General features: G+C 37.5%; 2 protein-coding genes across 7 annotated transcripts in view; both read right to left on the bottom strand.

Annotated features, from left to right (window-relative positions):
* Positions 1 to 39: 39 nt before the first annotated feature.
* Positions 40 to 5,459, bottom strand: tdo2a (tryptophan 2,3-dioxygenase a). The gene is made up of 12 exons (XM_079892863.1): positions 5,266 to 5,459; positions 5,001 to 5,103; positions 4,597 to 4,687; positions 4,099 to 4,169; positions 2,540 to 2,667; positions 2,117 to 2,303; positions 1,787 to 1,894; positions 1,595 to 1,706; positions 1,449 to 1,506; positions 908 to 987; positions 643 to 733; positions 40 to 460 (listed from the first exon to the last, which is right to left on the bottom strand). Exons 1-12 carry the CDS (start codon positions 5,298 to 5,300, stop codon positions 307 to 309), a joined length of 1,218 nt encoding a protein of 405 aa, XP_079748989.1. The 5' UTR covers positions 5,301 to 5,459; the 3' UTR covers positions 40 to 306.
* Positions 5,460 to 12,351: 6,892 nt separating this feature from the next.
* The window catches only part of LOC307171158 (teneurin-3), a 137,083-nt gene continuing 124,259 nt past the window's right edge, over positions 12,352 to 25,175 (bottom strand). For 5 of the 6 annotated variants that reach the window (XM_079892616.1, XM_079892618.1, XM_079892619.1 and 2 more), the window contains 10 exons: positions 23,983 to 24,003; positions 22,662 to 22,894; positions 21,443 to 21,597; positions 19,425 to 20,305; positions 18,544 to 18,719; positions 18,205 to 18,440; positions 17,437 to 17,733; positions 14,508 to 16,119; positions 14,232 to 14,362; positions 12,352 to 13,937 (listed from right to left, as the gene is read on the bottom strand). In XM_079892616.1, coding sequence (XP_079748742.1) covers positions 13,185 to 13,937; positions 14,232 to 14,362; positions 14,508 to 16,119; positions 17,437 to 17,733; positions 18,205 to 18,440; positions 18,544 to 18,719; positions 19,425 to 20,305; positions 21,443 to 21,597; positions 22,662 to 22,894; positions 23,983 to 24,003 — 4,495 coding nt within the window. In that variant the 3' untranslated portion in view covers positions 12,352 to 13,184. The remainder of the gene's footprint in view (positions 13,938 to 14,231; positions 14,363 to 14,507; positions 16,120 to 17,436; positions 17,734 to 18,204; positions 18,441 to 18,543; positions 18,720 to 19,424; positions 20,306 to 21,442; positions 21,598 to 22,661; positions 22,895 to 23,982; positions 24,004 to 25,175) is intronic. The other variant, XM_079892621.1, reaches the window with a different exon arrangement.

Genomic DNA, 25,175 nt, shown 5'->3' with positions numbered 1-25,175 from the left:
TCTGTATATGTATGCTCTTTATTTACAAAATATAAATCAGTTAACTACACATATGTTAGAATATTACATTATATTGACAGTATATAAACAAGTGCAATAACAGTGTCACTGATTTTTTGACGCTGTCTTAGAATTCCCTTTTTGAACATCTGTAAAATCAGCACAGCTTTGTAGCCTCTCTTTCTACCATTTAAAAAGACTTTAGTGACAAATGTTGGTGATGGAAGACTTGTGAGGGTTGAAGCTTTTTTTTTTTTTTTCTGTACTCTATAAACAGTGTTCATCCTTCCCTCATCCTCCATCTGTTTAGTCTGAGTCATCGCTGCTGCAGTAGGAGCTGTCACAGCATTCGGCCGTGTACAGGAAGCTGTGCTCACTCGGGTCCAGCTTGGGTACCCACTCCCTCGGAACCAGGAAGGTGGCCAAGTTAAACAGATCCACAAACACCTTGTACCGATCACTGGCAAAACATAGTCAGGTTCATGAATAAGACATATCAATACATACTGTGCTTGTGTTTGAGTGGTTTGTGTCCAGGAGATGACCAATTCACATTTCATTTAGCATGGATATTTTTCGCATGGATAATTCCAGCAGATGCAGGGTGCTTCATCTGGATTTGTCCCGGATTATTTGGCCTACCTGACAGTGGAGCGCAGATACTGGTAGCCTGAAGAGCCACCTGTGCCGCCTTTACTGCCAATCATCCTGTGCACCATACACACGTGGTTGTCTAGGGGGAAATTCAGGTATAAATTATGCAGGAAGTAGAAAACGAATGCATTATTGATATGCAGAAGAAAACCTTTTGTTCAGTGTTGACACTTCTAAGAGGCTTTGCCCTACAGGGTGTTTAAGGTCAGATTTATTTGCAGTTTTGAAGCTGTTTTTCAGTGGTATCACATACATCTCCATTTTGTCATGAGGGTGTCGATGTCCATCAACGATGTCAGGAGTTGGAAAGGAACCTGAAATCGAGGCTCCTCCCTGAGAACAGACGGTGAGAAGTTGAGTTACAAATGAGTTCGAAAATAAATTTGATTTTTGTTCTTCATCAAGCTAATGAATCATGGTATTCTTTGAAGTGCCATTGGATAATATCTCTCTATTTGTAACATTTACGATAATCTGAAATGTTTCTTGAGCATCACAGTGTATTAGAATGATTTCTGAAGGATCATGTGACACTGATGACTGGAGTAATGATGCTGAAAATTCAGCTCAGGAAGAAATGACATTTTCAAACATATGCAATTGTTATTTTAAATTGTAATACTGTTTTTACTGTATTTTTGATCAAATAAATGCAGTCTTGGTGAGCATGACTTCTTTAAAAACATTAAAAATGCCTTGAATGATTGTGCATATGGCATAACATTTACTTTTAAGTTGAATCGATCTCTTTTTGGATAGAACAGCATCTTTTTACTAAATCGTCTTAGACGTACCTGTAGAAGTATATCATCAGGGCTCCCTGCAGTGCTTTATAGGACAGCCTCCTCTGACCTGCACAGACAGAACAACATGTCCCACTGTATTAGCTAGTGGATGTGGCACCTGACATTGACATTGTATACACAAGAGGTTTGCTGACCGGTGCTTAGTAAGTGAACATGTCTTCTCTCATCAAAGAGCGATAAGAAATTGTCTCTCTGCTTAATGAGCTCGGCCATCATCTCCTCTTTCATCTCCGAGGCTGGTTTTTGCTATTAAGAAGAAACATGAGTTGTCACTTAAAACTTAGTTTTGAGAACTGCACAGAATTATCCAGGGATCCTCCACAAACCTCTATATTTTCTTTCTCTCTCCTGAGCCCCTCGAAAATATTGACTTCCAGTTTCCCCCAAAAATTGAAGCCATCTTCCTCCAAACCTGGCGTTCTCTCCAGCCATTGCTGAAAAGTATTGATTGCTTATGAGAAATGTTAAACGCCAGCTGTCTGCCAGATTAATCCTGACTTGATAAATAAATTGCCCACGTAACCTATTCCTCTCTGAATACCAATAACCCGCAAAGAAGTCCAGTAAGTTACAGCTCTTGTGTTGAATTTCCCCGATTACACTGATTAAAACAGTATTCATGACTTCTCTTATAATGTGATTTCCCTCAGGTTTACCTCCACTAACTGAAGAAGCGTGGGCTCCTGCTCTGAGTGGAGGAGCAGCTCATTTTCCTGGTCACGGAAATTATCCCGATAATGCCTTCTGTTGTAGGGGACCCTCTGGTTTTGTGGGACCCCAATCTTGTTTTCCAGCAGTCGAAACTGCAGACTCTGGAAGCCCGAAGCCGGCGCGAGATATTCCCTGTGCACAAAAACACGCAGATCAATCCAGCTAAATACAATTATGCTAAACTGCCATTGACTTTGATCTAACAAATTAGTGCCATCTAATGCTTATTTACTGAGTTAGCTATATCCAGTCTCTTGAGTGTTAGTACATTTCCTACACCAATTTTGCTCAACCAAAGCTGTTATCTAGGAAATGTAAAACTTGTTTTCAGGAATTGCTTTTCATTGTCATAATACTATAAACCTTACCTGAAGTCATAGAAGTCTAAGGCAGTCATGGTTTCCAGAACAGAGAACTGGTCGAGCAACAGTCTGAATATCATCACAACTCTTTGGATACGAGTGTTGACTTTGAGCATGTTTCGCTCGTCACGTACCTGAGGAAATAGCGTTACAGTTAGATTCACTTTCATCAGTCTTCATAAAGTCCCTGAAACAGGACATTTAACTAGAGAAGTATCTTAAACTAGACTGAAGGTGGCAGCCTCATGCTGCAGTGCGCATTCTTTCTTTCAACTGAACTACATATATCATAAAACTGAAGGCTCGGGCTGTTTATCATTGTCCAAAAGCCCACAAACAATAAATGAACTGAATTTTCCATTAGAAGCATGCAAATGCGTCACTTTGACAAGTATCCCAAAAATCCTTCTAAAACCCTGCATAGTAGGCTAGCATCAAAATATCTTGGGGTAGGCCTATAAAAAAAAAAAAACTTTTGTACGACCGGTTTACCATTAATACTTTTATTCAGCAAGGACACATTAAATTGATCAAAAGCAACAGGAAAGGCATTTAGAATGTTGTAGAGATTTATATTCCAAATAAATTAATGCTGATCTTAAAAAAAAAAAGTATTACAGTTTCCACAATGCACTGTTTTCAAAATTGATTATAAGAAATTATTCTTGAGCACTAAATCAGCATATTAGAATGATTTCTGAAGGATCGTGTGACACTGAAGACTGGAGCAATGATGCTTTGTCATCATATAAGTAGCCTAAGTAACACTTTAAAATATATTTTGAATTTTTTTTTATCAAATAAATGCAGCCTTGGTGAGCAGAAGAGACCCTTTCAAAAACATTAAAAAAAAAATCTTACCGACCCCAAACTTTTGAATGTTTTTGTATGCACAAAATATCAGATAATAATATTAAAATATTTGCCCTGATTTTGTCTGAGCTATTGAGCTGAGTGTGTGTTTTTTTTTCAGATGTTTATGAAAATCATTCATCATCACTTGCTAATCTCTTCTTTGTTTCCTGCCAGCCTGAACCTTCATTAGATGTAATATTCTCATTAAAAATGCTCTATAACACACTTTTTTAGGTGACTTATGTAAGGGATAATGTAGAGCGAGGCGGTTGTTATAGCGAATACAACCCGACATGCTGATCAGGACCCCGGCGCGAAGCCGAGGGATCTTGAATCAGCCTGAAGGGGTTGTATTCGCTATAACAACCGCCTCGCTCTACATTATCCCGCTTATTACATGGCTACCTACCAAATAAATCAATAATTTGACACAAAATATTGATTTAAAAAGGAGTTTATTGATTTAAAAATGATTGTATTGCTTACGCTAAAGAAAATAGTCTGTTCCGTCTCTACGGTTAGAATCCTGCGTCCATAGCAACGTTCTGTTTTTCATGGCAACGGTGTGTTATACTTATCAAGAAATAACAGACCGCATTCTACATTAGAATGCAACCAAGCCATGTAATAAGAAAAATGGAGCTAAATCTGATAACTGTAGCTGTTCATGACCCACTAACACAAATCTTTTTTGTATTTGGGCTACTCACATGTCCACTGATGAAGATTTCTCTCACTGAGTCCAGCTCCCACAGAATTTGTTTAAACCACAGTTCATATGCTGCAACAGAAGGAACAAGTTAATCATTTCTTCAGGTTACATATGAAAAGTCATTACGCTTCAAGGTAAATGTACAGAAGTGCAGTGACATGTCTCTGGGCTTCTCTAGTGAACCTTTATGACACACTGTATGAAAAAAGCATGTATTTATGGATTATGTGTAGTCGTGTAACTCTGGATTCACTGGTGTAGCTACGTGGTGGATTCTAGATTGTCGACGATTGTTCACATGATGTGGGTTACATTCAGCTTTGAGCTTTTGATTTAGTCTTGCCTGTTTTTGGTTGCAGTGAAACTTGTCAACATTCAGCGTTATAAACAGGAAATTAGCTTCTTTTTTTTTTTTTCTGTCGTGTTTTGGGAGCGTTCATTGGAGAGAGGCTAAGACTGATTTGCCCAAAGGCTGTTTAGCTTTTGTGTGGCTCACCTTGATGTGTGACGATGAACAGATGTTCGTCATGGATCTTGTTTCCCTTCAGCTCACTTTGAAGCATCTGAGATGTCACTATTTTATCCAGCTGGGGATGAAAGAACATTTTGTTTGAACAATTTGAAAAGGAAGCCAAAAAAAGTCTGTATATAACCAAACTCGGTGTGTCTATTTAAAATAGAACATAACAAACAAACTAACTACTTCACTGTTTGCCATTAAAATCTGAGATGCATGCCATTTCTAGCATATTTGGAAACCTAGAAAGAATCCCATGGTGTTCTGATCGCACAGCCCATTATAATACACTTTAGATTCGAGGACTGCTCATCAATTAATCATGAACTATTTTAGGAGAAGCTATGCTTTATGCTTATTAAAATGGTTAATATGCCGTTTACCTGCAGATAGTCACCATAGATAAGACCTCCTTTGCTGGCCTTGTTAATTCCAGATTGAGAATCATCATTCTCATCTTCTTTCAGATGCTGCTTACTAGCTGACCTGTATTTCCATCAAACACATTAACATAAAACACAGAAACATTAGTGTACAACATTCAGCGTAGGTTTGTGTTCTAACTGGTTTCAGATATGGCAGTGATTATATGTGTCTTTGGGATTAACTGTATAACCTCAAATATCTAAAAATGCTGAATATACATACACAAATTTCTTCTGAAAATATGGACATCCACTCATGGCTGAAATTATGATATGTCAAGCTGGACTGCTTTCTTTTACTCAGCTTTTAACTGTCAGTTCTCAAGGATGGTCACGCATTTTATAACTTTTCCCCACATGCTGACTGACCAATCATCTCTAGATCCATCCCACCTCCCTTCTGGCCATGCTCACCCCGGCGGACATGTTGTACTTTGTCTTGTTCTTATCTTATGTGAAATCGAACTGAAACAGGTGAATTGAAACAGAACTTTGACTTGATATCATTATGAGCAGGGCATTTATACATAACTTGAACGAATGTGGGATCATGTCAAAGGGTTCAGATTGACATAGGCAGAAGAACTTCAAGAGCATTCTGGAATCTGGAATCAGATATAGCCTAGTAAAGGTCAGGAATCAGATACTTGCAATAAAATTAAAATTGTGATTCTGCTTATCGATTCCTGTGTGTGCATTTTAATGTGATTTCAAACTATTTCAATTGCAAGAAGACGCAAAAGAGAACTTTTTCTGCTTTCTGTTCGCACATATGCAAAGCGTACGTAGAGAGCCGCCTGTCATATAGTGCGCTCGTCTTCTCGCTCTTGAACTAACAAATGCAAACAAAATATGTTAAAATATTCTTGTAAACACAGTCGGTTTTGTCTTAAGTGAATGTAAACAGTCGAGAAAGAAAATGCATGTGTAACAGTATATTGGATCTGCGCGTAAGGTCTTAAAGTGACAGCAGCCTAATATGGTCTGTCATAAAGGTTAATCAGAGAACAAAAGAAAAAGAAAATCACTCATTGATCTTGACTGAATAACATTTGTAACTTTAATAAGGATTATTCTATATTTTATCTATAAAAAGAAAACTATGTAGTTAATTTACATTTGATTTCAATTTCTGTACTTGACAGTGGTGTAAAGTCAAGGGGTCAGAAATTAAAAGTCCTGCCATATGTTTATTCCACCCATGAACTCAGCCAGCTGATTTCACTAATTAGTTCTATCTCCTGGCTGAAGAACTGTGCTAATTAGCAAATCCAGTTGATTGGAATGAAATACTGAGGACTTTTACTTTCTGAACCTGGACTTTACACCTCTGGTACTTGAACAGTTGTGTTTATTTGTTCTTATTTTATTACTGACTGTTTACTTGTCTTTAAAAATGTTTGAAATGTATACAAGTTGGTCCAGTTGTTTTTGTTTTTGCCGTGTTATTTAGTTAAAAATGTCCTTGTGTAAGTGTTCTTTGGGCTGCTGATTTTTGTTCATGGAATTCAGCCAGAACAAAATGTTTTGCCAAAAGACACTGAATAAGTATTAAAAAAAATTATATTTTTTTTTGTTGTTGCTGGAATGGCAACTGGGATTTGATTAGAATCGGAATCAATGAAAATCAGAATTGATTGACAGAATCAGAATGGGAATTGCTAAAATTGAAATGACCCAACGCTGATGTGAAATACATTCTATGATATTTTCTTATCAAGTTTTATATAGTAGTGCTTGCCACACTACATTTGGTTCTGTTACATAAATGACAATGTTTGACGTTTGATGTCAGTACTGTTAAATAAACACTATTAAAATCATCTGCTCACACTCTCCATCGTGCTTCTGTGATGCTTTTGGATTTTTGAAGATCGAATTCTGTGTGTAATGATGCAAAAATGAAGTTTATGCCATTCAACATGAAATGCGAGTCATGTGACATTTGATTTGTTCTCATAAATTATTTCATAGTGGAGTCATGTATGCCTGCGTTATCTTGGAAAAGCTAATATTTGAGAGAGTCTGATATATATTTAAACTCTTTATAGAGTCTTTGATGATCTACCTATGTGTGTAAATATACATGCTTTTTAGCTGAACTGTGGGTGATAGGTGAACTCTGCTAGCCAGAACAGATTGTGAAAGGTTAGAGGGTTTGGAATGACAGTCAGGGGATCTGTTGTGTGTGAGTGTGTGTGTGTGTGAGACAGACAGCAGGCTTGTCTTTGTCTTGTGTCCTTGTAAACACACTGCTCGCTCGGGCTCCAGAGTTTGCTGATATTGAGCGGTCTGTGACAAGGATTGGGCGTCACTGTCTTCACACCTTTTGAGAAGAGTTGGCTAATCCATCAAATCTGCCACTTGAGGCATAAGCAACAAAAATGGCTGTTGAGAGTGACCTTCATAAACCAGTGTTATTTTAGGGATTTAGTAAAACTGTGTGCGAATAAGCTAAAATGTCTCAGAGTAAAATGAACCAACCCATTAGGAATAGGAAGTGTATGTTTGCTGGGACTTGATTGTGCATAAATGTTGTATTTGAGGAGTGTTAATGAGGAGTCGGGGCTGAACAGCATGGTGCATCTTGGATTTAACCAGAAAACAGAGACCATGGCTAATACGGGTGAAACCAGGGAAGGTTTTTCCTCAGTGCATTTGCATATCATTAGCATGCACTGCACTAAAACAACACAGTGGTGTTGGTGACATCATCTGACCTTGCCTCGCTCACTCTTGCGTAGTAAATATGATGGCAATTTCCTAAAGGAAGTCCACTGTCTCTTAAATATAAACAGTGCTTATTATCATGTATGCCTTTATGCATTCCATTAAATGGGCCTTCATCCCAGCTTCAATTAATTTGTTTGAGAATGGGGGTTTGTCACGTGCCTCTTTAGCTTTCCAGTAGAATATATTTTGCAGACTGTCGTGGGACAGCTCCAGCTCAAAAGGGGCTTTACGTAACGATTCACTTAAAAAAAAAAAAAAAAAAAAGTACAGCTGCATGTGTTATGTAATCTCATGTTCTACTTTACCCTCTTGCAATAGAATTGATAAAGTTCATGCTGTATTTATATTTGTAGTTGTTGTTCACAGTCATGAATGGAGTTCAGATGCTTACATTAAAAGAAAAAGTGAAAGAAAAATAACATATATATAAAATGTACGAGAAGTAAGGGATAATTGCTAAATATGGAATTGCATACTAGGATACTCTTACTATTTCTGCTAAATCATGCAAATAAAGCATGTTTCTGTCTTTATGTCTGGGTTTATTTTGCTGTAATGATCAACTGACTGTACATTATCCAGCATATTGGCTATTGTCCAAATAAATTAATACTTGGCCATGAAATAGTGCTTGAATTTAGATAATTTTATAATTATATCTGGATACTTTTTAACGCTCAGGTTGTGTTCAGAACCCTATAACACTTTTTTTGTTCCCAGTCAAAAATGACCGGCCTATAAAAAATAGCTTTTAAATCACTTGTTATGCTATATCATCGTCCAATATTGGATTCAATCTTTTTGTCAACTTGTTCTCTTTCAATTAGGACTGGTTTTATATTTCTATTTGCATCTGATTAATCGTAGGCCTCATTTATCTGAGAGTAGGCATCTATTTTTTTGAGTAAAAAAAGCATTATTTTTGAATATTTTTTAATAATTTTGGAAATATCAAATGAAATATGAAAAAAAATTGGCACTGTTGATCACACAAGTCTATTTAATTTTTTTACAAGGAAATTTGTTTTGAAATGCTTTTATTTTGTATAAAATGGCACATAGTCACACTTGTGGTGTTCCCGGTCAAAAATGACCGGCCAATAAAAAATAGCTTATAAATCACTTGTTATACTATATTATCACCCAATATTGGATTCAGTCTTTTTTGTCAACTTGTTCTCTTTCAATTAGGACTGGTTTTATATTTCTATTTGCATCCGATTAATCGTAGGCCTCATTTATCTGAGAGTAGGTATGTCATTTCGCTCAAAAATTGCCGGCCATTGAAAATTAATGGGAGAGACTGAAAATAAGAGACAAATTTAGTTTTCAGGAGCATGTTCATTATGTTTATGTACACATATGCATGTGTGCTTGCAAACATCGAGCCCTTGGACCTATGCATGTGTGGATAGCACATCAAATATAGATGTTATAGCTCAGACACATATAAATGCTTCACAGTTCCTTGCTTGGCATTTATTTTGTAGCAGCACAATGGCGAAGAAACTCTGTGCATGATGTTCTTCATCAGATCATTGATCGAGACACTAGTGAGGAGGAGGCGATGCAGGATGGATCTTGCCGTGAAGGAGCATTAGAAGATGTATCAGAAGAAGAAGGCACCACATGCTACAGACCTTGAAATAACTGATGAGCTGCAGTCTTCTGATGATGAGGGCCCACTTGATGTCACAGTTACATTCTGGTCGAAAGATGGAACTTTGTCCTGGTCTTCATCCCCACCTATGAGGGAAGGATGTTTTTCTTCTGAGATTCATCCTGCATCGCCTCCTCCTCACTAGTGTCTCGATCAATGATCTGATGAAGAACATCATGCACAGAGAGCTTCTTCGCCATTGTGCTGCAACAAAATGAATGACAAGCAAGACACTTTGAAGCATTTATATGTGTCTGAGCTATAACATCTATATTTGTACATTTTAGTCCCAAAACAAAATGTCATAATATTTTGTCTGAAAACTGTGATGAAACAAAGAACATGAAAGATTCTTTTGAAACAGGGTCACTGCGGACTAAATCCAGTTTGCGCATACGTGTCTGTCTGTCTGTGCGTGTGTGTGTGTGTGTGTGTGTGTGAGAGAGAGAATGTCAGATGGATGAATGGATATTAGATGCAGTTCAGGGTATGATTAAGTTTCTCTTTGAAAATGAATGTGTGTAATACTCAAAATAGTTTGTGTGTTTTAACGAGTATGTGTGTGTGTGTGTGTGTGTGTGTTTGGGTAGCGTGTGTATGCATGTATCCACACATGCATAGGTCCAAGGGCTCGATGTTTGCAAGCACACATGCATATGTTTACATGAACATAATGAACATGCTCCTGAAAACTAAATTTGTCTCTTATTTTCAGTCTCTCCCATTCACTTTCAAAGGCCGGCAATTTTTGACCGAAATGAGATGCCTACTCTCAGATAAATGAGGCCTATGATTAAGGTAAGCATTTTTGATTTTGAAGTCATTTTTGACCGGGAACACCATATAACTTTGTGCCATTTTTGTACAAAATAAAAGTTTTTCAAAACAAATTTCCTTGTGAAACATTAAAGTAGCCTAGTGTGATCAACATTGATTTTTTTTCTCCATATTTTATTTAATATTTCCAAAATTATTCATTAAGTATGCTTTTTTTACTCAAAAATGTAGATACCTACTCTCAGATAAATGAGGTCTACAATTATTCAGATGCAAATGGAAATATAAAACCAGTCCAAGTTGACAAAAAGATTGAATCCAATATTGGGTGATAATGTTGCATAACAAGTGCTTTATTGGCTATATTTTTTGTAGGCTGGTCATTTTTGACCGGGAACACCACAAGAGTGACTATGTGCCATTTTGTACAAAATAAAAGCATTTCAAAACAAACACCCTAATTAAACATTAAAGCACACACTTTGTGATAAACAAAACAATTTTTATTCATATTTTATTTAATATTGTGAAAATTATTCATAAAAATATGAATAATTTCATATATTTATATGAAATTATAAATATATATTTATAATATATGCCCCCCCCCCCCCCCCCCCCCAAAAAAAAGTATGAAAATTGTCAAAAAAAAAAATATTGAGAAGTAGTTATACCCTTTGTGGACAAAGTCACTAAGTTTCAGTCCAATGGGATAACATTAACTAAAAAGAAAATCTTCTCCAGGTCAAAATGACCCGAACACAACCTGAGGGAAGTCCTCTTAGTTCATTTGCGCCGTTTGAAACAAGACCCAACAAGTGCAGTTTAAGTTACTCAGATGCGTAGACAGATATATTGCCATAGATGATGGTGTCTGAAATTCCACACTTTTTTTCAGTTGAATAAGTGTATGTCATGCATGTAATGTAGTGCACTTATTGTTGGAATATTCAGTGTGGACATTCTATTTAGCAAATCCAGTTAAAAAAATTGAAAAATGATAATTACAAAGCTGTAACTCTGCACACTAATATCTGTGTGATATGGCAAGTAAACCAACACCATCTATAGCGTGTAGAAAGAAATGAAGTTTAGCACTAGATCTCTCTTTAGATAAGCAGAGCTAGTCTGGTTCAAAGGTCAGAGATCATTTTGCTTGCTTTTTTTAAGCTGACATTGAAAAGTAGCTTTTTTCATTTATATTATTGAATGTGCTCTAACTATATATTTAATTTGTAAAATGTTCAGACTTTGTCTTACCACACATTCCTCTGAACCTCAAATACATACATTTATAACTAGTTGATTATGAACCATGCATGCACAAATAGGTCCTAAATCAGCATAGCACATCTTTCCTGCCTGAATAAACTGTCTGTACATCAGACGCTTCCACTTTGCCTGATCATCAACATTATTAATCTGAGAGCTTGTATAAATCATGATCATGTTTGGCTGACCAAGGAATACGTTGATTTTAAAATTATATCTGTGAGAGGATACTGTAATGTCAATGTAGTGATCATCACTTATTAGATGCAGTGTGTGTTTCATGTTTACCTGTGCATGCTATCAGACACCTCAATGAGAAAGCATCTCTTTTTTTATGATCTCAGATTTAGCAGTGGTCAAATACTGCAATTACCACATCATATATAGATATGTTTTATGATGCACCAGTGTGGTCATAAACCACTTTTAAAGAAATCACATGATAGAGGGTGTACATGTCTCAGTGACACAGCAAGCAAATGTTCATGCTCTGTGGTCCCGACTCCTCTGCCTTTGATCACTCATCAGATTTTACACAGAAAGCAATTATAAATTTAAGTTAATATTTAGGGATTACCATTAATCTAGCCACTATTTCTAAAGCAGATGAAAGTGAGTTTTAATTATGACTCACGCAGTCTTGCCTTTAATTAAAATGAATTCACATTACCTCTCACATCTAACTTCAGAGTGCCACAGTGCAATTAGTTCAGCAGTAAACAGCAATTTAGAGCTAGTGGACAAAAACTTCTACAAAGGTTAGACCTAGGTTTATATGTCCATGAAACTAGGCCAAGGTGTATCATGTTCTTAATAAACCTGATTTTAATTTGATCTGTGTTTAAAGAAGTAAAAACGGTCAAAAATAAGTAATTTTATCATTTATTTTCTTTTAAGTACAAATCATTTTCATAAATATTTCCCTTGGGACCTGTAACCAAATGAGCAAATAATTGCTTTTAATTTTAAAAATATGCAGATAAACACTCATTTACATAAATACAGACATTTACATATTTTCTGTGCTGTGCTGCCATTTTATTTGTTTCATGTACAGTTTATTCAGTTAATGTAAATAACAGCAAATCAAACGGTAAAATGTAATTTATAAAACAACATGTTTTTGTAACAAAGTAGAACCAGACATAAATAAAAAAAATAATCAAAAAACACCTAAAATCATATTTAGGAGAGTTTTCATTGCAAATTACATGATTTCCAACAAAAGCATTTTTTTTCCTATAATGATTTTCATGAAATGCACAGGAAAGAGGGACAAATCTGAATAAATATAAAAAATCTTACAGTGTATAGCTGGCTACAATAAACCACCTGACATCAAATGTGGTATTTTTGCAGTGGTACAGTGATATGCATATGTAAACATCTTCATTTTTCAAAAGGTATGTCATTTTTCTCTTTAGGGATATATTTGAATAGTGCCTGTAAAAATGAATAATCAATAAATAGTTAAATAAAGATATCAACAGAATCTGGCCTGTCTCTTGATGCTATTAAGTTCATAATTTCATTGTGCTCCAGAACTGTAACCTTGTTAAGGCCTTTAATAGGTTTTGAGAAAACACAATGATTCACAACGCACAGCGTTGTTTTAATGCTCCCCCCCCCCCCCTCCCTAGGTTGTACTCTTCTTACTAGACTATGAGTAGTAGTGGTTGTGGCTAATCATGGTCTGTTCACTACCTTTTGCCAATCTCATTTTGTCTGAGGAACTGAATGTTGTTCACACTGTCGGCTAGCTCAGGATACTGTTCTACTGACAGCACATAGTAACCATCGTAGCCTTGCACCCGTCCGCTGCTGAGAAGCTGCCTCTTCTCTCCCTCGGTCCATAGTCGGGATCCTTCCTCTCCGTTTCGTACCCGCTGCTGCTCACGTGCCCATGTGACGGCGAGGGCCCTCTGTCGGGCCATCTCTAAAACACGCACTCGTTCCTCATCCAGAGATGCCCCGTAGCGCACGTGCAGTGAGAGAGCCCCTCTCTGAAACTCTACATCTGCGAACCGTCGGGTGCGGCCACCTAACACAGCTGTGGACTGTGACACGGTTACGTTCACTGCATTCTCAAGTTCTTTCCGTCCGCTAGTCAGCCGCAGCGCTGCCAGGTCTGCTTCAGGAGAATTCATTTTAACAAAGAAGTGCATGTCTCTGCCATCCACAATAAAGTGCAAGTCTTTCAAGTAAAGGGCGCCATTGAGGATGTTGGCAACCTTGACGCAATCCTCATTAGCCAGGCTTAGTGCACGAGTTATCACAATGCCCTTGTAAAGGGCCAACATGATCCCACGACCTATCAATGAATCGCTTGAGGCAAACCACAGCCAGGGTTTATCAGCCCTTTGGCTATGGCTGAATTCAACCTGTGGCAGATCCCCAAATGTTAAAAATGCTTCAGCTTGTCGGATGACATGCTGTTGGACTGCAAAGCTGGCCTACAAAAGAAGATGATAAACATTTTAGAGAAACGTGTAGCTCTAGTTCCATTCCAAAAATGTTTTGTTGTTTTTATTATTATAAAAGTATTCTGAAATTATTATTAATTTAACAAATTCCACCATTATTTTAATATATAATGAAAAAAACTATAATAACTATAAACTATAATATAATTAATATAATATAATATAATATAATATAATATAATATAATATAATATAATATAATATAATATAATATAATATAATAACTAAAACTTATGTGAAGATATCCATCTAAAACAAACTTACTGTCAGGTCATCCCACACTTGACTTTTGGCCAGTTCGTATGAGGCTTGTGTCATCTCAGAAATGGGGATGGGGAAACCAGGAATACTGTTGTGGAGATGGAACCCAAATGTGACCAGCCAGCTGTTTACATCTGTAGAAAAAAATCAATGAATAAATTTAAAATCTAGTTAAAATTTACAATGGGGGAGGGGAATGCGCAATATATAGCAGACATATTACTTGCAGAAGTTATTTTAAGGTGCGGATACAGTAGATGCAGTGAATCCATGCCATACCTGTTAAGTAGTCTCTAACTTTCTGCACTTTACTTATTGGGTTGTTGTTTCGGAACATGTAGAGATTGAAAGGTCCCGGATTCTTGCTGATTTTCTCCCACAGCATGAAGTCAGGTGAAGTCCAGCGACCCGACATGATGTCATAATCCCTCACTCCGAAATGAAGCAGTTTTGTTAGAGGGTCATAAAGTCCTCCATGAAACCCGATCACCAGCTGCATGTCAGGATTGGAGTCTGAGTAGACCTCGCCGTAGGCCGTATAATGAACCTGCTTGAGGAGGATGCCATCACTGCCAAAGACAGCCAGCGGTGATCCTATGTTATCACAGGCTATGTAGAACTCTGCTCCATTGCTAATCTCCATTGCAAACAAGTGTCCTTGCAGGTCATAGTATAAAGAGGTAATCTGTGAGCTTGAATGGTTGTAGACATGTGTTATCCTGCTAGGGTAGCTCAGATCAGCATAGAAGAACTGTAGATGCTGTCCCATGCTGGACTTTGTGGAGACTCTTCTTCCCAAACCATCGTAACGATACTGGACAGACCACCCAGTGGATTTACTGTAGACACGTTCTAGGTGGCCATTGGAGTTGTATTGGAAGATCTCAGGACCTCTCTGGCAGAGAAACCCATCTTCGTCCAACTCGTACTGCAGGTCCCCAAGACGAGTTATACGGTCTCGTAGGTCATATCGTAGAGGCATGATTCGTGCGCTGTTTGCTGGACTCAGTAGGTGTATGTTCCCATTTAAGTCATAGCTGTAGCGCCATGTCATTTTCTCATTGAGGTAGACGGTCTGCAGCTGCCCATCCACGTCATATTCATAGCTATACTTGGTGGCATTGGAGGACGGGCCAATCTTAATCTCCCGCTTGGTGACTCGGCTCATATCGTCATACTGGACTGTGATCCAGAAGAGCAGAGAACGGAAGAGTTCATACTGAATTTCTCGGACTCGACCGTGCCCATCAAAGTGTTTGGTGTAAGTCATGACAGAGGTGGAGATGATCTGGTTGATGTCGTAATAGATGACACCAAACTTGCCGAACTGCTCCACCTTCCCTGAGATGTCATCATACTGATAGAGGTCAATGGGCAGCGGGGTCTCATTGATAACCCCCTGAACACTCGTCACACGCAGACTACTGTCGTAAGCGTAGTCGAAGCGAGCGTTTACCATCCCGTCCTCGCTGAAGCGGTAGATCTGGCGGTCTACCAGGGGGCCGAGCTGCCTGTATCTAATGGTGCATATAAAGCCCTCACGCTGCAGATTGACCGTCTTCAGCACACCTGCTGTCTCATCGTAGGTGAAGCTGACACGAGTGCTGTCGTACAGAACTTCTGAGAGTTTGTTGTGCCAGCGATACCGGTAAAGGACTCTCCGCCCTGTGCCCAGCTGCACCACTCTCAGGAGCCTCCCGTCTTCACTGTAGTCCACGGCGACAGAAGCATTACTCTCAGGCATATGGTAAAGGTTGCGGTAGTAAGACACAGAGCGTATGGTCTCCATAGCATAGCGTGCCACACTGGGCATAGTGACTGCAGAAAGGCCTCCCTGTGGGTCAAATTCAAAGACGTACTGCCGCTGACTCGCCAGTATCAGGACCGTGGACTAGAACGAGAAGAAAACATACCTTGCATAAATCAAGATGAATTAAAAACAACTAATTCTTAGGTTAATCTTCACATTAGTTGGATCTTACTGGGATCCAAAATTAAAATCATTTACTTCATATCACTTTACACCCATATGTTTTTTCTTTACTTTTTGTGGAAAACAAAATTACATTTAACTAAATATCAACTTCCACAAAAAAAAAAAAAAAAAAAAAAACAGTTAAAGGGAAGAAAAGGTTCAATCATGTCTTGTGCTCATAATAAAAATAGACCTTCAAGATATATTATATGATAAGGAAAAAAGAATCTTGGACATATCTCCTATTCTCTGAAAAAAAAATTATCTGACAAAAAAGCAGCACAACTGTTTCAAAAACTGATATTAAAAATAAATGTTTCTGAGCACCAAATCAGCCTACCAGAATTTCTGAAGGATCATGTGACACTAAAGAGTGGAGTAATGGCTTCTGAAAATTCAGCTTTGCTAACACAGAGCTCTTTTCAATTTTTTTTATTTCAGCATGGAATTATTTCTATGTTATAACATAATGGTTTAATATAGAACTGAATCAACAATAGATAAATTAAATGCTTGGAAAATGGATATACAAGAAGACATCCACGAGAAAGAGTTGAATGATACTTGTCTAAAAGCACCAACACAATAAACACAAGGTTTAAATAACTTCAATGTAAGTTGTTAATGAGAACATATGTCAACGTACATAACTGTCAAAGTTCATCATATGTCTGCTAATATTCCAGATGTGTGTACTAAATATTTAAACAAGAAAGGTACAGTATATCACTTTCTTTTTGTAATGTCCAAAAATCCCAAACTTGTCCAAAACCAAAATTGGAAGGAGGTTATAAAATGTCTGTTAAATATATGTTTAACTCTAAAGTCCCTTTGAATGTTAAACTCTGTGTTCTTTATAACAATTTATTCAATGGACTTTATACAAACATCGATACTAGAAGACTACACTTCTGGGCTTTGAACTTCTTCAATCCAGGAGAATCCATAGCATTGGAAGAGTATGGATGCTCCATCTTTGAAAATGTGGATAAGGGTTGGAAATGTGTATAATGTGGTATCATGTTTCGGCTTCCAAAAGTTTGTTGTTATCGTATGCTTCTTTGATGTGATAATTGTACTGTTTTTATTGTATTTTTAATCAAATAAATGGACCCTACATGTGTGTGTATATATGGTAAGCAGTGTACACGTGACAGAGTCAACTGGCAAAAAAACTATTGATGTCTACTGTATATTACATACATCACTAAAAGCAATTTCCGCTGGCTTTACCTTCTCCAGATAAGTGTAGCTCCAGGTCTTCCCATCAGGAAATGTCCTAGAAAGCAGACGGCCTTGTCCATCATACTCTACCCTCTCTGAGACAGAGCCCCAGTGTATGGCACTCAACTGCCCGTTGCTATTGCGAGTGAGGTTGACAGGAAGCAGCTTGCTACTTGGCATCCAGAGAGTGGGCTGACCTGTAGTGTCATAACCAATCTTCAGAAGGAATTTACGGTGATCATCATAGATCTTTTCAATCCTCATCGCTCGGTCATAATCAACAGACAAAATGTTCCGTCCATTTACCTTGAAGTGCAGGCGGAGAAGAGACACAAAATTGGTATGGCAACAGTAAAATGGCAGAAAATTGACTAGAAAATGGGCAGATTTATCTTTATCTGTCAGTTGCCTTGGTTTCCAACAGAAATGTTGACTTGATTCTTTGTGTGAACATGAGTCTCATGATTAATAGTTTAACTTAATAAAACTAAGTAACTCGGTTTCACTTTCAAACTATTAAATCATCTTCCAATGTAATCAACATAACTTTTAGAACAGGTTTATTTAACCACTGTAAAAATGTCATTTTTGTACTCTTAGATCAGCAGGGTGCAATCTTCATGCCACATTTGCCTATTATGAATGAGGTCAAGACAGATGTCAAGTGCTTTGTGTTAAAGAAAGGCTAATAGATTTAAGAATGAAATGGCCTTGTGGTTATTTTTAACGAGAATTAGACTTGTTCTTTCCCGTCTGTAATTGGACTTCAGTACATACTCGTAACTTGCGTCCAAACACTGTGACCTTCGTCCTCGTCTGCTCTTTACGAAAACGCCACTCCACCAAGTTTTGCCCGCTGTCATCAGGTAGGGTCATATTTCTCCGTGCCAGCGTAGGGGAGGATGCGCCAGCCAGAATATGTGGTTCGGTCTGGTAGTGAGTGTTCATTCCATTGGCATACAGAATCCACAGGGAGTGGTCGTAACCAATCACATAGTTGTTCTTCAGCTGATCTGCAAAAAGGCAACATAAATTAGCAGAAAAGCTAGAACATTTTCAAAATCCTATGAGAATGCAAGTGCATCAATTTGATTTGTCTGTTTACACAAGGGTTACCTTGGTGTAATGTGAGGACGGTCTGAATTGCTGACTGGTTTGTCGTTATGGTTGCAGCTTCATCTCGTTCAAAACTCTCTCTTTCTACTGTAGAAACAGTATCCATGTCATAGGCCAGACTGGTCACCACTCCAGTAGGAAAGGTTACATTGGTCAGTCGTCCCTCTGTGTCATAGCTGAAAGAGAGAGTGATATTAAGGTGCTGAATTTAATGTAACCCATATGAATAAGCACAAAGTTTAAAAGGCATTTGAATTATTCAGTTACTTTATACAAAATCAGTCCGTCATGCTGTTTAATGTTGCAAAAGGGTATTTGTTATCATATTATTTTAATTAATTTTCATAAACATTGTAGCGCAATTCGTTTTACGGTTTACTGCACTTTGTTATTCTTGTATATGTTTACCTATAGCAGCTATTAAATCAGAAATCTTGCAGATTCATGGGAAATAGCTGTGGAATAAGGTGGATAGTGGTCCCTAGAAATAGTTTAGGTCAGAGATGGGCAACTTCGGTCCTGGATGGCCATTGTCCTGCAGAGTTTAGCTTGAAGCTTGATAAAAACTCAACTTCCTGTAGCCTTCTTGTAATCCTGAAGACCTTGATTAGCTTGTTCAGGTGTGTTTGATTTGGGTTGGAGCTAAACTCTGCAGGACAGTGGCCCTCCAGGACTGGAGTTGCCGACCCCTTGTTTAGGTACTATTTCAAATGTAAGTCTCTGATTTTTCCTATTTTATTACTCACCAGGCAAAAGTCTGATTAATTATAGAAGTTATTTCAACTGGTTAAGTAAGTTACAGGCTGATGTTGAGCAATAATTATAGAGATATTTGTCCTGGCAAGCACGAGCAACAAGCAGAAATGCTCAAACATTCTTACTCATAGAATGTTGTCCATCCATTGGCAGTGCTCTTGGTTGCCAGGAGACCACTGTTGCCATGGTAAGTTAGCAGCACCTGTTCACGCCCCTGTGTGCCAAGGGTCTTCAGCCCACCACTCGAGCCTACAGTTAGCCAAATAACCTGGTTGTCGGGTGCAACGATGCGGACAGGAAGGCGGCTGGCATCTCTGCGAATCCGTAGCGTGTTCCCATGACTGTCGGCCACTGAGGTCAGATCTCCCTCATTGCTGTAGCTGAAGTTATATTTGAAGTCTCCAGTGATCAGATTGGCCGTATGCTGGTGTGTGCCATTAATGTCAAACATGTACACTTCCTGCTTCGCAGACGATGCCACTTCGTACAGGCCCATGCTGTTAAGTGCAGGCTTGTTTTTTCCAATCACGCGAATTCGAATGTTACCCAGGTCGGCCACGAACAGGGTTCCATCCGGAGCTGCCACGAGGGAAGACGGCCCATTTAGCCGAGCATCTTTAGCGAAGCCGTCTCCTGTTAGGTAACAATCACAGTTGACGTCGGTCTTGCAGTCGCAGTCCGAAGGCGCCCCCACCAGGTGAGTGATCTCGCCATCTGCTGCCACGCTGCGTATGCGGCTCATCTTCCTCTCGTCTGTCTCCGCGATGTGCAGCACTCCATTGAAGGAGACGGCAATGGCGCTTGGGGATTCCAGATGGGTGTGCGTGGCTCGCTGTGTTTCTGTCACCAAGATGTCTGTAGAAGGCATGGGGCAGTGGAGGGGTCTGCCTGCTGCCACGCTGACCTGCCCCTCCTCAGTGATCCGCAAAACCACACTGCCATCCAGCACAAACAATGAGTTATCCATCGGACTAACAGTCAGATCTGTCGGCCATTCTAAAGACACCTAAAAGGCAGATGAATGAGAAAAAAAATGCATTGTTCAAGAAGATATTATAATTTAGATATTATGTTATAGATATAATAATTTATATAACTTCACTTAGGCAAAATGTATTCCTTCCTTTTTATGATAGACAGATATTAGTAAAAAATAGATAATTAATCCTACTTGCTTGGCTTATTAACAAATATGGTATTTTCCCAGAACTATCGATAGATCATTTTCAATAAGGATGCATACATGTATGTTAACATTAATGAAATAGATTAGGAGAAACAACAATGAATACATTTTTTTACGGCATTTATGAATCTAGATTAATTGTATTTTCTACATAATGATATTTTAATACATTAACATCTCAAGTTTTATAAACATTAGTTAATGTATTATGAACATACATGAACTAGTATATTTATGAAATAATATTAACTTCAAATAATTAAAATGATTTAATGTATTATTCCATGTTACATTTTTACATGAATGAACTGTAAACAATAGTGTATTTATAAATTCATATTAATCTTGAATAATAAATAATAATTATTTAATTTAATTTTAAACAAACATGAACAAGAATATAATTTAGAAATGAATATCAACCAAGAATAATAAATTAATTTTTAATGAATTCCTTTTTAATGTTAATAAAAATGAATATATCACAATATTATATTTCTAAATTAATATTAACCTATAATAAATGTAATAATTTTTGATCATTTCATTTTTAATTGTTATTCATTGTTCATGATGTTAATGAAAAACATAAAATAAAAAATGTAAAGAACATTTATCTTATTGTAAAGTGATAATGTTTGCTTTTTAATTTTGAGTAAAAATGAACAAATATTTAATTTTAACCAATTTTGTGTATATCTTTGCCCTAGTATTAAGTGTATTTGAGTATTATATCGACCACTGGCCTTTCTTTTTTTATTGTAGATTTCAGCATCAGTATTTGTATACAAAAAAAACCAAAAACAAAAACACAACAGCCGACCACTTCATTGTTTCCTAAATCACACTGTATGAAAAATAAACAAACGACATTAACCAAGACCAAAACTCATTTAGGTCACTGACATGTCTGATAAATGGCTTTAGTGTGTTGATTTAAGAATTTTAACTTTTCACCTGATGGATGTCCATAACTGAGTCACAGCTCAGAGGTCGAGCAGAGGCAAGGTCATTGGACCCCAGCAGGGTGGAGATGATGCCGTTTGGATCCACCTTCCGGATGACGGTCCCATCCACAAAGTAGATCAGTCCGTTCTTGTCAACGGCAATCCCTGGAGAGAAGAGAGGAAGGAACGAAATGTGCAGGTCACACAGCTGTGCTCTTTGCTTGCCTGATCCAGGCAGCGGGTACATGTGTCGTGTTTGGCTTCCCATTATTCAGGTCACTGCAGAAAGCATCGCCCTCAATTATTCACATCTTGCCTCCCACTGCTGAATTATTTCTTAAGGAGAAAGTGGAATAGGATGTATTAGAACATCTCTCCCTCCCTCCCTCCCTCCAGCATTTCTGCTCGCTTTCCCTCACTCCGTCTCAGTCGGTCTGTAAGTCAACTCAAGGTATTTGACAAAAGCATGGAGTGGGAAAGCATCCCACTTTTAAGCTCAAATTATAAAAGTGTGGGTTGCTATAGTAACTGCTGCTTGGTAAATTCGTGCTTAGCTGAGTGATAGCACGAAGAGTGTGTGTGCCTGGCAAAAACACAGTGAAGTGAACTGACGTTATGGCAAAAATCTCAGTCCCAACCGAGGAAAAGGCATGCATGCATTAATGCTTCTGACTTTTTTATAGTTATAGAATGTAGATCTCTGCACACATCCCATCAATTCAACGCATTACGTTCCCCGTCTACACAGGAAATATGATACCTAATGTATCCATCATGCCATATGTGCATTCATGTGTGAATGACATTTTATTGCAAAACAATGAAAACATCTATTTTTCTGCCTGATGAGATTATATGAAATAGGTTGTCTATATTCTCCAGGCAAGTGTGACCCTTTAAATTTATGTCGGTGAAGTCCCAAAACGTTCAAAACAGCTTCATCATTCTGTTGTGTCTGGCTCAGTCAAATAATTTAGTACCTATCCCAAGGCTGTCAGTTCCCATTTCCCTCGCTGAGGCGCCAATCAAATACCTCAGTACATAATACACTGTTAAAAGCTCACAGAGCTTTGGGATGATCTTTCATGTCAATCAAAGTGTGTTGTATGCCTCAGAAGATTCATCTCAAGCATTTTAGCAGTTTGAAGAACCCTTCTTATTTGACTCCTTTTTGTGAAATGAATGCATGAGCCTTTTGATGATCAGTTTTAATGATCCTCTAACAATACCTTTGGGTCCCGTGAGGAGAGCTTCGGTGGCTGGACCTCCATCTCCACACTGAGCTTCGTCAAAAGGCAGACAGTGGTCTCCTGTTCCCGCCACCACCTCCACGTTCTGCTGGAGTTCTGAGCTGGCCAGGAGTGTCTGCGGGCTGTAGATGCGCCTGGAGTTGGTGTCGGACACATACAGCCGGCCCGTCACCGGATCCGTGGTCAGGTAGTAGCGGTGAGCGGGATTGTTACTTGGGGAGAAAGATATAAACAGTAGCATTATTAGTTAAGACATTAGTCTGCTGTCAAGCTGAGGCAGTGCGACAATAAATTATTGGTCTGACATTGCAATTGGAGATGGCAGATGAAATGAGAGACTGATTAGAATATTAATATCATTAAAGACATTGAAAGAATCGCAGCATGTTTTTCCGCATCTATCAAAAGGGTGTGAGCTCCTGACAGATGGGAAGAAGAAAAAAGAATGTGTGAAAGGGAAGTAAATGTGATGTGACTGGAACATATTTGTGGAGGCTGTGATGACGACTTCGAGACTGCCAGATCATTTCAATCATTCTCGTTCCCTTGCGGGGAAAGGTTCTCTGCGATGCGGTGATGATATGCATATCTTAATGACTGTCAACAACTGATGGCTTTTCAGAAAGCTACGCTTATTTGCATTCATTAATTCTGCCTCCCAATCAGTCTGCACCTCACTGAATGAGGTAGTGTGGCCCCTCCAGACATGCCATTACTGGTTAAATGACCAGTCAAGTCGGGACTTTGTAGATGATGGTGTGGAGCTCGGTGACATTCTCCTCTGGGATCAAACACATTTTTTCACGTTTTATCAAAAGCCATTTCAATGCTTTTCTTGCACACTGAGTGCGCTCTATTCGATCAATGTCTTGGACTGTTTGGAAACCAATTCACACTCACAGGCACTGGCCAATGTAAAATCCAAATGTGAAAATCTTCTTTCAGCTAAAGGCCTAGAGTGTTGGCCACTGCATCATAATCCAAAGTCCTCTTGCATGGCTTGAGAAAATCTTTTTGACAGTCAGAAAAAGGTGATGTGCATCTCTCATAAAATATGCCTTGACATCTGGGATTGGTAACTAAACTAGGTTAGTTTTCTATATACACCCTTTGGACTTATAAGTCCATTTGAAGATATTTCAATAACAATGTGTCCCAAAGGGTTCTATCCCATCTAAAATTTTGTAACACATAAATGTCCTTTAAAAATAACAACATCTAGCCAGTTTATGTGTGACACCTGTCGGGCCCTCTATTCACATCAACAACAACTGTGACCATGTATTGTAATATAACTTACCTGTGCCTGAAATCCTTATTTCTTTGGTTAGTTTGAAAAAAGAAGGGAAAGATAAAGTAAGAAAATATAGTGAGACAAGTTTAGGTAAAATAGTATACACTTATTCTATTTAGTTCACATCACCCCCTTGTCCATCTAATTCAGAAACCCACTGGTGACCACTGTATTTATTCTCCTCAATCCAATTGAGGATACCTTTAAATTGAACCCTTAACAATTCTTAAATATTTTAATATTATTTAAATATAATTATAGTATTTATTTAGATTTATTATTATTTATTTAATTAATATTGTGCATTATTTTTTAATTATTCAAAATATTATAATATTTTGAGCTTATTATTTTTCTTTTTTTTTTTGGATATTGTCAATTTTCATTTATTTTAACTTTCAAATGTAGTAAGTATGTAATGTGCTTTTGTTATTTTATGGTAACTTTTTTGTTTTGTAACTTTTTTTGTCTCATATGTCTTACTGTATTACAGTCTAGACTCAAACAAATGACTCTAATAAAAATAAAATCAGTCTCTAAAAATAATAGATAAAAAGCCAAATTGATAGCATCACTGTCATATTTAAAAAAACAAAATATGCTTCATTTTATAAAATAAGATGGTAATAGTAGAACCACTAGGAGTACAGTAGGTGGAAATTGTAGAATTGATTTTCGTAGAACTACACAAGGGCAAAGAGCTTTTCTGTAAAGGGCTTCCAACTCTGGAACATGTTGCCAATTGAAATCAAAGGAGTACATGATAACATATTTTACAATGATGGTTAAGTGCTGGTTTAAAAAAAAAAACAGAGCTGTACACACATTTAAATTTGTTAAATTATTGTTTTAATCATTTATTCATGTTTCCAGGGCTGGAAGTATCCTTAAAATATGTTTTTAGAGATATTTAGGTATGTATGTATATGTATGTACTACATCTAGTTACAAGTTTTAACTAGGGTATGCAGGGCTGGGTGGTGTCTTTCTTCCTTGGACAAAGTAAAAAAAAAAGTGTTATCCTTTTTAGCATTAATTTATTTTTATTTCAGTTTTTGTTCTAGTCATTTTTGTATTTTAACTTTATTTAATTATTTCAGTTAGCTGCCAAGGCAACATTTCTATATATATATATATATATATATATATATATATATATATATATTTTTTTTTTAAAGTTTTTAAAACATTTAGATTTC

Source organism: Squalius cephalus, assembly GCF_949319135.1.
Source record: "Squalius cephalus genome assembly, chromosome: 14".
Classification (NCBI taxonomy): domain Eukaryota; kingdom Metazoa; phylum Chordata; class Actinopteri; order Cypriniformes; family Leuciscidae; genus Squalius; species Squalius cephalus.
Note: the sequence above shows the minus strand (reverse complement) of the source record. Positions and strands in the feature narration are given on the sequence as shown.

What these genes read in the sequence shown, in the direction of transcription:
- tdo2a (XM_079892863.1), bottom strand. Translation starts at nt 5,300, where the DNA reads ATGAGTGGATGTCCATATTTTCAGAAGAAATTTGT. An exon ending in CCTCATGACAAAATGGAGAT is followed by an intron (nt 734 to 907) that starts GTATGTGATACC and finishes ATTTCCCCCTAG; the next exon opens with ACAACCACGTGTGTATGGTG. An exon ending in TATCTGCGCTCCACTGTCAG is followed by an intron (nt 461 to 642) that starts GTAGGCCAAATA and finishes ATGTTTTGCCAG; the next exon opens with TGATCGGTACAAGGTGTTTG.